The sequence below is a fragment of the Schistocerca nitens genome, chromosome 6 (genome assembly GCF_023898315.1).
Source record: "Schistocerca nitens isolate TAMUIC-IGC-003100 chromosome 6, iqSchNite1.1, whole genome shotgun sequence".
NCBI lineage: Eukaryota > Metazoa > Arthropoda > Insecta > Orthoptera > Acrididae > Schistocerca > Schistocerca nitens.
Genome location: NC_064619.1, coordinates 334,856,582 through 334,872,083, shown reverse-complemented (window position 1 = coordinate 334,872,083; position 15,502 = coordinate 334,856,582). Strand labels below are relative to the sequence as shown.

Genomic DNA, 15,502 nt, shown 5'->3' with positions numbered 1-15,502 from the left:
TTGGCAAGGTATCTGAACTAACGAATTACTAATATAAAAAAAGCGATTAACGGCGTCAAGCGCTCTATGAAACCTCAATATCAACAGCTCATTACTAACAATTTCACTGTACTCACTAGCGACACGTGGCTTTATGAGCAGATGTGCAGTTTGAAAGTCACCTATCGCCTTTGTTATCTACCTCAGACTGAGATAAATTATCTCAGGTATTCGTGAGCGTGTTTACACTTAAATGGACATCCGGAACTGTTTTGTTCTAGATACTATTCAAACCCAGCACCTGTAGCCAATGATAACTAACTACACAAAGTTTTCGTGCTTGATCGAGACTTGAACAAAGGGCTGATCGTCACTGTTGACTAGGCATAACCAAACGAGGAATTTCTCATTTTTGGCCAGTATCAGTTAACAAGTCTCTACATGAAATTACACAAAGAAAATTTTTGTAGTTGACCAAGACCCAGGACTCCTATCCATTAAACTACTGCCGCTGTAAAGTGATCACGAAATATCGTAAATACAGTTTCTTCATTCCTTAATAACTAATGATGATGAAGTCCCATACTCCTTTACAGAGCGTAGGGGAACGATGCGGGAGACCCGCACCGCCGTACTAGACAAGGCCTTAATTGAGGTGGTTTGCCATTGCCTTCCTCCGACCGTAATGGGGATGAATGATGATGATGAAGACGACACAACAACACCCAGTCACACCCAGTCATCTCAACACCCAGTCATCTCGAGGCTGGTGAAAATCCCTGACCCCGCCGGGAATCGAACCCGTGACCCGTGCTCGGGAAGCGAGAACGCTACCGCGAGACCACGAGCTGTGGACTAATAACAAAAGACCACATTTTTAAAATTGAAATGACGTGATATAAATTTTTGTGTCGCACGAGGATTCTAACCCAGAACCTAATGGGATTGTTAACTAAGTACAATCAAACATCAAATATCGATACAATTTTAATAATGGCTGAAGTTTTGTGCTGGATCGCATTATGAATACTTTTTGATTTATTAAGGTAAGTTTTCGTCGTAAGATTTTCATGGTAAGTTGTAATGCATTTGTATTAGAGCAGTGCTTACATTTATAGAATTTCTTCCTGGTTTATTGAATATAAGAGAAAGATATAAGACATAAATGAACCATTAACAATATATTATCTCATATGCGCTAAAACAGTCTGACAATGCTAAGGTACTGGAGTTTTCGGATTCTACGCCTTTAGAAACCTACTAGTTCGGAGATAAAGTTGTCGTCAATCCAAGCGTAAAGGGCATTTTCGTCTGCAAAGAATTTTTCTTGATGATTGTTCGGTAAGAAGCGATAGAGGTAAAAGTTTGAGAACGCAAGATCAGAAGAATAAGTGTGGTAGGGATGGTCTTGTACTGCAACAACACTTATGCAATTTCCTGGTTCTTATTCTTGTAATGCGACCACTCAGTTGTTGCCTATAAATAGCAACTGCAGTGGACAAATCAGATGTATAACATTACATTCTGTGCACTCACACGCGCCTCTTCTTCAGACAGTTTTTTGTTAGAGCTAACCATTTATTTGTTCTTTAATAAGTTAACACACGGTCGTTGAAATCCCCATCAGGCCACCAAATTTAGGTTTTGCTTTGCTTCCTTAAATCGACTATGGAAAATGCTGGGATCCTTGCTTTGAAAGAACACAGTCGATTCCTCATTCATTCCCTATCTTCCTCAATGGATGTGAGTGTCTCACGAATATTACGAGGGCGTGCTGAAAAGTAATGGCTCCGAATTTTTTATGTGAAAACTCTCAAAGCTTTTAAAATAAAGCAAACGTTATTAACATACTACATCTTTTATTCTTCAAGACCACACGTTTACTTCTCAGCATAGCCACCTTGGCGACGAACACATTTCTTCCAGCGAGAGACCAGTTTGTTGATTTCTTCACTGTAGAATGTTTGACTCTTTTGACGGAGCCACATCCTCACCTGTGATTTCACCCCTTCAGCTGTTTCAAAGTGAAGTCTTCGAAGGTGTTGTTTTAAGCTTTGGAAACAGATGAACATCAGATGGAGCCAAGTCAGGACTGTATGGAGTATGATGGATGAGAGCGACCTCAAGGCGCGGATTGTTGCAGGTGTCGCAGCGCTTGCGTGCGCTCTGGCGTTGTCATGCTGAAGTAGAGGGTGCTGCATGTGTGAAAGAACCCTTCGAATTCATGCTTTCATTTTTCTGAGGAAATAGTACCTTGCAGAGTTTATTGTGGTGCCTGTAGGTATGAATTCCAAATTCACACTTTGATTCAAATGGCTCTGAGCACTATGGGACTTAACATCTATGGTCATCAGTCCCCTAGAGCTTAGAACAACTTAAACCTAACTAACCTAAGGACATCACGAGGCAGAGAAAATCGCTGACCCCGCCGGGAATCGAACCCGAGCGCGGGAAGCGAGAACGCTACCGCAAGACCACGAGCTGCGGACCCACACTTTGAACATCCCACAACACCGTAACCACGCCTTTGCTTGCTGATGGCATAGTCTTGAAGTACACTCATGCTCATAAATTAAGGATAATTGCCGAATGTGGCACTACACAAAACTGGCGCTAATAGCAAAGGCACATAGGGAACAAACACGACACAGATCGGTACGTCCACAGTATTGGTGATAAGTCGAGAAAACCGTCCCGAAACACATGTGCTACAAAACGCCACTGTTTCCCGCTCATGTAGCCCGACATAAAGATGGGATATGATCACCATGCACACGTATACAGGGCCTACAGCGAGTTGGCATACTCTAGATCAGGTGGTCGAGCAGCTGCTAGGGTATAGCCTCCCATTCTTGCACCAGTGCCTGTCGCAGCTCCTGAAGTGTCCTAGCGGTTTGAAAACGTGCAACGATGCAACGACCGAGAGCATCCCAGACGTGCTCGATGGGTTTTCGGTCTGGAGAACAGGCAGGCCACTCCATTCGCCTTATATCTTCTGTTTCAAGGTACTCCTCCACGATGGCAGCTCGGTGGGGCCGTGCGTTATCATCCATACGGAGGAAGGTAGGACCCACTACACCCCTGAAAAGGCGGACCTACTGGTGCAAAATGACGTCCCGATACACCTGACCTGTTACAGATCCTCTGTCAAAGACATTCAGGGGTGTACATCCACCAATCATAATCCCACCCCACACCTTCAAACCACGACCTCCATACAGGTCCCTTTCAAGGATATTAAGGGGTTAGTATCTGGTTCCTGGTTCACGCCAGATGAAAACCCGGCGAGAATCACTGTTCAGACTATACCTGGACTCGTCCTTGAACATAACGTGGGACCACTGTTCCAACGACCATGTACTGTGTTCTTGACACCAGACCTTACGGGCTCTCCTGTGACCAGGGGTCAGTGGAATGTACCTTGCAGGTCTCCGGACGAATAAACCATGTCTGTTCAGTCGTCTGTAGACTGTGTGTCTGGAGACAACTGTTCCAGTGGCTGCAGTAAGGTCCCGAGCAAGACTACCTGCAATAATCCGTGGCGGTCTGCGGGCACTGATGGCGAGATATCGGTCTTCTTGTGGTGTTGTCCACTGTGGACGTCCCGTACTGTAGCGTCTGGACACGTTTCCTGTCTGCTGGAATCGTTGTCATAATCTTGAGATCACACTTTGTGGCACACGGAGGACCCGTGCTACGACCTGCTGTGTTTGACCAACCTCCAGTCGCCCTAGTGTTCTACCCCTCGTAACGTCATCAATATGTGTTCTTTGAGCCATTTTCAACACACAGTCACCATTAGCACGTCTGAAGACGTCTGCACACTTACTCGCTGCACCGTACTCTGACATGCACCAACACACCTCTGTGTATGTGGACTGCTCCCAGCGCCGCCGTGCGACGACCGCAGGTCAGATGCACCGCATGATCATACCCCGAGGTGATTTAAACCCGCAAACCGCCCACCAGAGCGTAGTTCACCATGTATGAGCATTATCCTTAATTTATGAGCATGAGTGTATTAAGAATAATAATTATTTGATTAGCTGAATGCGCAGTGTCTGTTCCTTTGAGAGAACAGACACCACGCAGATCCATATTAAGAATAAATATGTCTGATAAAGAATTGTGGAACATTATTTATTGAACGTCCCTCGTATCAGACTTACAGTAAATTGAGATATAGCGGTTACTGAAAGTAGTTTATTATACCAAGTGCTGTTTTACAAACCTACAAAAGAAGCGAGAAGCACCGAAGTGAGAATCGCGGTTGCGGATAGCGCACTTGCCAAGTCCAGAGTTCGAGCCACAATGAAACTTCCGTTGCGTTCTGTTGCAGAACGATTTCTCGCGCTGGGTGAAAGACAGGAAGAACCCGCTGGCGGAGTACTTCCTGGAGGCGATGGTGATGGACACGGTCAACTACCGAGCTCTCACGGGCACTCGCCGCGCCGACTACCTCCAGCTTCTCATCGATGCCACCAAGAGCAGCACTCAAGATGGTCAGTATACCGGGTGTTCCTGCTATTCTGACCACGCCTGTTCCTAGACATCATCACATTTCATTCATCGATTTGCTTCTACAGGCTGTTCGGAAATCCCCGTTACGAACCTCAAGCACTTATAGAGGAGAGTGACTACGTAATATTTTGAAAATGAACTCATGTCCAGAAACGTACTGTCCCTCCACGGCGATCTCAATACCAATATGTAACGCGTCCACGTCTGATGAGGAAAAGAGAAAAGTATCAGTTGATTGTCCTGGTATGCAGTAGGGGAGACGGTTGATGGTACCACGTCAGTCACCTGATGTCACTTAACCGTTTGCCTTGCTGCGAGACCTATTAAGTGCCTGTGCGTCTCCGATACTGTAAACATGGTTCGATAGACATTTTCTCAAAAAACAGACATGCTCCTTGTGAATGAATGGCGAAGCTCCAAGAGACGGGAGAGCTACTATTCGGCTCTATCACGGACGTTTTCCGCAACGTATCACGTCATCGCACAAACTTTTTGTCCAAGTTACGCAGCGGCTTCGAGAAACAGGTACCTTCACCGTGAGGATGCAAGGTTGTGGTGCACCACGGCAACGCCGCAAGCCCGAATTTGGTGAAGATGTACTACATCGCGTCGAATAGATACTGTCAACGAGTACTCTAACAACTAAGCGTGCAATGGGTATTAGTGTTAGTATCGTCTGGGATGTTATCCTTTAGCATCAGTTACACCCGTACCATTTACAAATGGTAAACGCTATGGGTCCAGCCGATTTTCCACAACGCCTTACCCACTGTACGTGGTTCCTGCACCGCTGCATCGACACACCCCTGTTTTCACGTCATGTTCTGCTCACATATGAATGTAAATTAACAAGCGACTGTGTTCTGAATTCACGAAACAGCCATGTGTGGGCAGACGAAAACCCTGTTAGATGCATGTACATGGATTCCACCACCTGTTTGGTATTAACGTGTGGGCAAGTATTATGGACGGTCATATGATTAGCGCATACCTCCTTCTACTCAAGCTAACTGGTCTTGCATACTTCGTACAAAACGTATATGTCCAGTTCTTGGAAGCAGTGTCATTGAATTTTAGTCTTAGAATGATGGTGCACCATCTCATTCCTCAAGTGCGCTTCGGAAACATCTCAATAGACGATATGATGACAGACGGATAGGCCGACGTGGTCCAACCGAGGGCACGATCGCCGAATTTGACTCCTATGGACTACTTCTTGTGGGGTCGCATGCAAAAGTTAAATACACGATACTCCTGAGAGACAGAGGAAGATCTGCTGGCACGAGGTCTGTCCGCTGCACTAGTAATTTAATGAGACACCAGGTGGGATTTAGAGTGTGTACCAGAATAAGCTACGTAGCTACAGTGTGGTCGCCACATTGAGCCGCTGTTGTAATGAATCAGCACTATTCTGCATGTACAGTATCCCGGGTTCTCTTTTGTTCTGGAATAATGTAAACACGTAAAGTTAAAACGAAAGAGCTTAAGTAATAAAGCGACGTTTCCTTTCGAATTGTTACCTAATAACTGTACTGCGTCACGATAAATTCAATTTCTCCCAGCAAAAGTAGATGAGTTAAACATCTGAATTGAAACAGTCGTAGAACGGAAACGGTGCGCTTCCGAACATGGGTTCCTTTTCAAAATATTTTGTACTCACTTCCCTCTGTAAGTCCTAGAAATCTGCAGCGTGGATTTCCGAACACCTTGTATACTGATGTAGCACGACGTTTGTGGTGGGCTTTGATAATGTGCTAATAGGGGCCAATTCATCCACGTCCGTAACTAGGTGAATTCTGGATTTCGTTTTCTGTTAGGTGTTTAGTGTTTGCAATTGAGGACGGAACCCAACTTAATTCGACTACATTCCATTATTCTCGTTTTGCTTTTGTTGATGTTCATCTTATATCCTCCTTTCAAGACCCTGTCCATTCCGTTCAACTGCTCTTCCAAGTCTTTTGCTGTCTCTGACAGAATTACAATGTCGTCGGCGAACCTCAAAGTTTTTATTTCTTCTTCATGGATTTTAATACCTACACCAAATTTTTCTTTTGTTTCCTTTACTGCTTGCTCAATATACAGATTGAATAACATCTGGGAGAAGCTACAACCCAGTCTCACTCCCTTCCCAACCACTGCTTCCCTTTCGTGCCCCTCGACTCTTATAACTGCCATCTGGTTTCTGTACAAATTGTAAATAACCTTTCGCTCCCTGTATTTTACCCCTGCCACCTTTAGAATCTGAAAGAGAGTATTCCAGTCAACATTGTCAAAAGCTTTCTCTAAGTCTACAAATGCGAGAAACGTAGGTTTTCCTTTCCTTAATCTTCCTTCTAAGATAAGTCGTAAGGTCAGTATTGCCTCACGTGTTCCAACATTTCTACGGAATCCAAACTGATCTTCCCCGAGGTCGGCTTCTACCAGTTTTTCCATTCGTCTGTAAATAATTCGCGTTAGTATTTTGCAGCTGAGACTTACTAAACTGATAGTTCGATAATTTTCACATCTGTCAACACCTGCTTCCTTTGGGATTGGAATTATTATATTCTTCTTGAAGTCTGAGGGTATTTCGCCTGTCTCGTATATCTTGCTCACCAGATGGTAGAGTTTTGTCATGACTGGCTCTCCCAAGGCCGTCAGTAGTTCTAATGGAATGTTGTCTACTCCCGGGGCCTTGTTTCGACTCAGGTCTTTCAGCGCTCTGTCAAGCTCTTCACGCAGTATCGTATCTCCCATTTCATCTTCATCTACATCCTCTTCCATTTCCATAATATTGTCCTCAAGTACATCGTCCTTGTATAGACCCTCTGTATATTCCTTCCACCTTTCTGCTTTTCCCTCTTTGCTTAGAACTGGGTTTCCATCTGAGCTCTTGATATTCATGCAAGTGGCTCTCTTTTCTCCAAAGGTCTCTTTAATTTTCCTGTAGGCTGTATCTATCTTACCTTTAGTGAGATAAGCCTCTACAGCCTTACATTTGTCCTCCAGCCATGCCTGCTTACCCATTTTGCACTTCCTGTCGATCTCATTTTTGAGACGTTTGTATTCCTTTTTGCCTGCTTCATTTACTGCATTTTTATATTTTCTCCTTTCATCAATTAAATTCAATATTTCGCCTGTTACCCAAGAATTTCTACTAGCCCTCGTCTTTTTACCTACTTGATCCTCTGCTGCCTTCACTACATCATCCCTCAGAGCTACCCATTCGTCTTCTACTGTATTTGTTTCCCCCATTCCTGTCAATTGTTCCCTTAGCTCTCCTTGAAACTCTGTACAACCTCTGGTTCTTTCAGTTTATCCAGGTCCCATCTCCTTAAATTCTCACCTTTTTTGCAGTTTCTTCAGTTTTAATCTACAGTTCAGAACCAACAGATTGTGGTCAGAGTCCACATCTGCCCCTGGAAATGTCCTACAATTTAAAACCTGGTTCCTAAATCTCTGTCTTACCATTATATAATCTATGTGATACCTTTTAGTATCTCCAGGATTCTTCCATGTATACAACCTTCTTTTATGATTCTTGAATCAAGTGTTACCTATGACTAAGTTATGCTCTGTGCAGAATTCTACCAGACGGCTTCCTCTTTCATTTCTTAGCCCCAGTCGATATTCACCTACTATGTTTCCTTCTCTCCCTTTTCCTACTGTCGAATTCCAGTCATGCATGACTATTAGATTTTCGTCTCCCTCACTACCTGAATAATTTCTTTTATCTCATCACACATTTCTTCAATTTCTTCGTCATCTGCAGAGTTAGTTGGCATATAAACTTGTACTACTGTAGTAGGCATAGGCTTTGTGTCTATCTTGGCCACTATAATACGATCACTATGCTGTTTCTAGTAGCTTACCCCCACTCCTATTTTTTTATTCATTATTAAACCTACTCCTGCATTACCCCTATTTTATTTTGTATTTATAACCCAGTTTTCACCTGACCAGAAGTCTTGTTCCTCCTGCCACCGAACTTCACTAATTCCCACTATATCTAACTTTAACCTATCCATTTCCCTTTTTAAATTTTCTAACCTACGTGCCCGATTAATGGATCTGACATTCCACGCTGCGATCCGTAGAATGCCGGTTTTCTTTCTCCTGATAACGACGTCCTCCTGAGTAGTCCCCGCCCGGAGATCCGAATGGGGGACTATTTTACCTCCGGAATATTGTACCCAAGAGGACGCCATCATCATTTAACCATACAGTAAAGCTGCATGCCCTCGGGAAAAATTATGGTTGTAGTTTCCCCTTGCTTTCAGCCGTTCGCAGTACCACAACAGCAAGGCCGTTTTGGTTAATGTTACAAGGCCAGATCAGTCAATCATCCAGACTGTTGCCCCTGCAACTACTGAAAAGGCTGCTGCCCCTCTTCAGGAACCACACGTTTGTCTGGCCTCTCAACAGATACCCCTCCGTTGTGGTTGCACCTACGGTACGGCTATCTGTATCGTTGAGGCACGCAAGCCTCCCCACCAACGGCAAGGTCCATGGTTCGTGGGGGGGGGGGGGGGGGGGGGGGCAGTACACTATGTGATCAAAAGTATCCGGACACCCTCAAAAACATACGTTTTTCATATTAGGTGCATTGTGCTGCCACCTGCTGCCAGATAATCCATATCAGCTACCTCAGTAGTCATTAGACATCGCGAGAGAGCAGAATGAGGCGCTCCGTGGAACTTACGGACTTCGAACGTGGTCAGATGATTGGGTGGTACTTGCGTCATATGTCTGTATGCGAAATTTCCACCCTCCTAAACATCCTTTGGTCCACTGTTTCTGATGCGATAGTGAAGTGGAAACGTGAAGGAACACGTACAGGACAAAAGTGTACAGGCCGACCTCGTCTGTTGACTGACAGAGACCGCCAACAGTTGAAGAGGATCGTAATGAGTAATAGGAAGATCTATCCAGAGTAAAATTCGGAGGCGGTGGTGTTATGGTGTGGTCGTGTTTTTCATGGAGGGGGCTTGCACCTCTTGTTGTTTTGCGTGGCGCTGTTACAGCACAGGCCTACATTGAAGCTTTAAGCATCTTCTTGCTTCCCACTGTTGGATAGCAATTCAATGGCGATTGCACCTCTCAACACGATGGAGCACCTGTTCATAATGTACGGCCTGTGGTGGAGGGGTTACACGACAATAAGATCCCTGTAATGAACTGTCCTGCACAGAGTCCTGACGTGGAAATGGAAATGAGCGTTTGGCGTCATTGGCCGGGAGGCCCTTTACGGGGCAGATCCGGCCGCCTTGGTGCAGATCGTATTACATTCGACGCCACAATGGGCAACCTGCGTGCCGGATGGGGATGAAATGATGATGAAGACAACACAACACCCAGTCCCTGAGCGGAGAAAATCCCCTACCCAGCATGGAATCGAAACCGGGCCCCTTCGGACGGCAGTCCGTCACGCTGACCATTCAGCTACCGGGGCGGACAGTCCTGACGTGAATCCTATAGAACACCTTTCGGATGTTCCGGAACGCCGACTTCGTGCCAGGCCTCACCGACCGACATCGATACCTCTCCTCAGTGCAGCACTCCGTGAATAATGGGCTGCCATTCCCCAGGAAACCTTTCAGCATCTGATTGAACGCATGCCTGCGAGAGTGGAAGCTGTCATCAAGGCTAAGGGTGGGCCAACACCATACTGAATTCTAGCATACCGATGGAGGGCGCCACACTTATAAGTCATTTTCAGCCAGGTGTCCGCATACTTTTCATCACATAGTGTACGTCTATATCCACGGTATCTGATGTCATGAAATTCGCATTCAATTAGCAATTTAGAACAATACTGCATACAGCTGCTGATCGTCAAGTGATATGTAACTGTATATATGGCTCACAACCCAGTATATGACTATAAGGTTCAAGGCGGAGGATACCTTGTTCAACTGCTATCATTTCCTTTCCTGTTCCACTCGCAAATGATGCCAGTGGAAACCAGCTGTCAGTATACTTTCGTACGAGCACCGATTTCTCTTAACTTGCTTCACGGTCCTTAGGGTATATGATTGTCAGTGATAGTAGCATTGTTCTGCAGTCTGTTGCAAATGACGGTTCTCTAAACTTCCTCAAGAGTGTTTTGCGAAAAGAACGACTTCTTAACTCAGGGATTCCAATTCCATTTCATTTTCCGTAATACTCGCGTGTTGATCGAACGCACCAGTAACAAACTTAGTAGCACGCCTCTGAATTTCTTCGAGATCTTTCTTTAATCCAAACTGGAGGGGATCCCAAACGGCCGATTACTACTAAGGTATGCGTCAAAATGTTCTGTGCGCGGTCAACTTTATAGGTGAGCTACACTTTTCTAGAACACTCACAATAAACCAAATTGGACCATTCACCTTACCTACAATCGAACTTACGTGATCGTTCCATTTCAGATCGTTTCGCGACTTTATACCTAGAACACCTAAATATTTAATCGAAGTGACTGTGTTAATCGGCGTACTACTAATATTGTATCAGAATACAGTAGATTTGTTTTTCCTACACATCTGCATTAACATTTTCCGACGTTTAGAAGAAGCCGCCACTCATCCCACCAAATACAACTTCTCTCCGAGTCATCCTGTATCCTCCTATAGTCATTCAACGACGACACCATCAGGAAACACTTGCAGGCTGCTGCTCACCCTATCCTAGAGACTGTTTATGTATATAGGGGACAAGTGTTGTCCTACGACACTCCTGATTATATCTGTCTCTGGTGAACACCCGCCATTCGGGACAATGCCCAGGGTTCTATTACTCAACGCACCTTTAGTCCATTGACATATTTGAGTAACTACGCCGTAAGCTCGGACTTTCAGCCACGACGGGTAGCCGCGTGGTCTAGGGCCTCTTGTCACGGTTCGCGCGGCTCCCCCCCCCTCCCCCCCCCCCCCCGGGGAGGTTCGAGTCCTCCCTCGGGCATGGGAGTGTGTGTTGTCCTTAGCGTAAGATAGTTACAGTTAGATTAAATAATATGTAAGCTTAGGGACCGATGACCTCAGCAGTTAGGTCCCATAAGATCTAATCCAAATTTCCATTTGCGGACTTCCATTAACAGTCTGCATTGTGGCACTGTGTCCAACGTTTTTCGGAAATCTAGGAATCTCTCACCCATACCATTTCCATATTTCTGGAGCCCTAAGGAAGACGTCGCGACCGTCGATTTGCCTCGGCGAAGGGGTGCACCCTGCAACACTCGTACAAGCTTTGCAGACTGTTTCTGACCACCCTATACATCATACTACAAGCCATGTACAGTAGTTATTATAAACATTAGGCATAGATTTTGTTTTACTGTTTCTGACCACCCTATACATCATACTACAAGCCATGTACAGTAGTTATTATAAACATTAGGCATAGATTTTGTTTTACTTCATATACCCCTAGAAAGATTATATAACTGAAATTTATTTACAATAATGATAAATTTGATTTGTTGTGTCCAACATTTGAGTAATATTTTTCAGTAAAGCTTTATTTTTATTAAACCCTCTAACAAAAACATAGATTTTGCTAAATCTGCATAGAAAATACTGCAGGAAGGTAGTTTTAGGCGGTGAAGGTGAGAGAGGAGGGCTGAGGAGGCAGCTTTGGCAATTCTCCCGAGACAAAGGATCATCTTGGTTTGCCTCTGAATCTGATTTACAGAAAATTCGAACATACTAAAGCAACAGACACTTGTAAATCCCATATCTGAATGGGCTAGCAAAGTCTGGTTCAGGCTACACTTGAAAACGCGGCAAATCTATTTTCATCTTTTGTGAATTGTGATACTGTTATGAAATAACACAGGAGAGCGAGGATTGGGAAGAGTTTGACAGAAGAATTCGAGATGAATAAGGGTTTGCGGCAGGGATGTGTCTGTCACCGCCCTCTTTTAAGCTGTATCTTGAAGCAATCCTGCAGACTTGGCATGGAAAATTTCAGGTTATGAGAGTGACAGTAAAGGACAGCAAGATATTTCGGCTTGTCCATCCCTGTTAAGTAGGAGGAGAGGATCTCGGCTGATAGCAATATTGCCATTTTCAATATTACCATTAGCTGCAGTAGTTATAATGAAACTACAGCTGGCAGTTGTGTCTAAAATTATGAAATAGCAAAATATTTAGCCTGTATTTTGCAGCTGACCAGATTGTACTACCAAAAGATGATGAGATCTGAGCTATATGATGCGAAAGCTTAAAAAGGAATACAATAAAGCTGCCTGAAGTTGAATATGAAGGAGTGTGAAACTTGGCTGTCGGAACAGAAAAAATTAATAATTTGTAGGTAGATGGAGAAGTAATACTAGACGTGGAAAAGGGAAAATATCTTGGAGTATAATAAACAGGGCACAAACAATGACGAAATCACTAGGAGGATTAATAAAGGTCGAGCTGCAAAAGGGCAATGAAACCAATTCTGTGGAACAATAGATGAGAAGAACAACGAAGAAGAAAACGTATAATACTATACACTGAGGAGACAGAAGTCATGGGATACCGCCTAATATCGTGTCACACCTCCTTCTTCGCTGCGTAGCGCAGCAACTCAACGTGGCATTTACTCAGCATGTCGTTGAAAGTTCCCTGCAGAAATACTAAGCCATGCTGCCCTCATATCCGTCCACAATTGCGAAAGTGTTGCCGGTGAAAGATTTTGAGCTTGAACTGACCTCTCCATTGTGTAAGGTGAATGGTCGATGTGACTGAGGTCATTCGCTCGAATTGTCCAGAATGTTCTTGAAACCAATCGCGAGCAATTGACATCCGTAAAAATTCCGTCGTCGTTTGGGAAGATGAAGTCCATGAATGGTTGCAGATAATCGCCAAGTAGCCGAACATAACCATTTCCAGTCAATCATTGACTCATTTGGAGCAGAGGACCCGGACCATTCCATCTACACATAACCCACACCATTATACAACCACCACCAGCTTGCACAGTGCCACATTGACAACTTGGATCCATGGCTGCGTGGAGTGTGCGCCACACTCGAGCCCTACCATTAGGTCTTCCTAACTAATATCGAGACTCATCTGACCAGTCGTCTAGGTTGCAACCGGTGGGGTCACGAGCCCAGGAGAGAAGCTGCAGGCGATGTCGTGGTATTAGCAAGGTCACTCACGTCGGTCGTCTACTGCCATACCCCATTAACGCCACATTTCACCGCACTGTCCTAAAGGATACGTTCGTCGTATGTCCCGTCCCACATTGATTTCTGCCGTTATTTCATGCATTGTTGCCTTTTTTGTCAGCACCGACAACTGTACTCAAACACCGCTGTTCTCGGTCGTCAAGTAAAGACCGCCGGCCACTGCGTTGTCCGTGGTGAGAATTAATGCCTGAAATTTGATATTCTCGGCACAGTCTCGACACTGTGTACCTCGGAATATTGAATTCCCTAAATATTTCCGAAATGGAAGGTCCCATGCGTCTAGTTCCAACTACCACTCGGCGTTAAAAGTCTGTTAACTCCCGTCGGGCGGCCATAATCACGTCGCAAACTTTTTGACATGAATCACCTGAGTACAAATGACAGGTCCGTCAATGCACTCACCTTTTATACCTGAATATGTGCGAATCGCTATCCCGTGATTTTTGTCACCTCAGTGTAGTTCAGAGTGTAGTTTTATAGGCAGCAGAATCCTAGGACGGTAAAAAAAAATACTGCTTGCCATTGAGATGGTTTACTAGACGAAGCTCAATCTCTACTAGGACAGATAGGATAAAAAATTGAGAGAGATATTTGTGACGACATCAACAAAAACAGCTGATGTGGTTTGGCCTAGTGAGTAGGATGAATGAACACAGGTTGCCAATTAGCATAGTAAGGAAGAAAAGGTTAGTCAGCCCGGTTGGCTGTGCAGTCTAACGCACGGCTTTCCGGGCGGGAAGGAGCGCCTGGTCCCCGGCACGAATCCGCCCGGCGGATTTGTGTCGAGGTCCGGTGAACCGGCCAGTCTGTGGATGGTTTTTAGGCGGTTTTCCATCTGCCTCGGCGAATGCGGGCTGGTTCCCCTTATTCCGCCTCAGTTACACTATGTCGGCGATTGCTACGCAAACAAGTTCTCCATGTACGCGTACACCACCATTACTCTACCACGCAAACATTGGGGCTACACTCGTCTGGTGTGAGATGTTCCCTGGGGGGTCTACATCTACATCTACATCTACATTTATACTCCGCAAGCCACCAAGTGGTGTGTGGCGGAGGGCACTTTACGTGCCACTGTCATTACCTCCCTTTCCTGTTCCACTCGCGTATGGTTCGCGGGAAGAACGACTGTCTGAAAGCCTCCGTGCGCGCTCTAATCTCTCTAATTTTACATTCGTGATCTCCTCGGGAGGTATAAGTAGGGGGAAGCAATATATTCGATACCTCGTCCAGAAACGCATCCTCTCGAAACCTGGCGAGCAAGCTACACCGCGATGCAGAGCGCCTCTCTTGCAGAGTCTGCCACTTGAGTTTGTTAAACATCTCCGTAACGCTGTCACGGTTACCAAATAACCCTGTGACGAAACGCGCCGCTCTTCTTTGGATCTTCTCTATCTCCTCCGTCAACCCGATCTGGTACGGATCCCACACTGATGAGCAATACTCAAGTATAGGTCGAACGAGTGTTTTGTAAGCCACCTCCTTTGTTGATGGACTAAATTTTCTAAGGACTCTCCCAATGAATCTCAACCTGGTACCCGCCTTACCAACAATTAATTTTATATGATCATTCCACTTCAAATCGTTCCGCACGCATACTCCCAGATATTTTACAGAAGTAACTGTTACCAGTGTTTGTTCCGCTATCATATAATCATACAATAAAGGATCCTTCTTTCTATGTATTCGCAATACATTACATTTGTCTATGTTAAGGGTCAGTTGCCACTCCCTGTACCAAGTGCCTATCCGCTGCAGACCTTCCTGCATTTCGCTACAATTTTCTAATGCTGCAACTTCTCTGTATACTACAGCATCATCCGCGAAAAGCCGCATGGAACTTCCGACACTATCTACTAGGTC

At 45.0% G+C, this 15,502-nt stretch overlaps 1 protein-coding gene across 1 annotated transcript in view; it reads left to right on the top strand.

Moving 5' to 3' along the window:
- Positions 1 to 15,502, top strand: part of LOC126262796 (probable cytochrome P450 6a13) — a 70,487-nt gene that overhangs the window by 14,048 nt on the left and 40,937 nt on the right. The window contains exon 3 of the mRNA XM_049959617.1: positions 4,319 to 4,481. Coding sequence (XP_049815574.1) covers positions 4,319 to 4,481 — 163 coding nt within the window. The remainder of the gene's footprint in view (positions 1 to 4,318; positions 4,482 to 15,502) is intronic.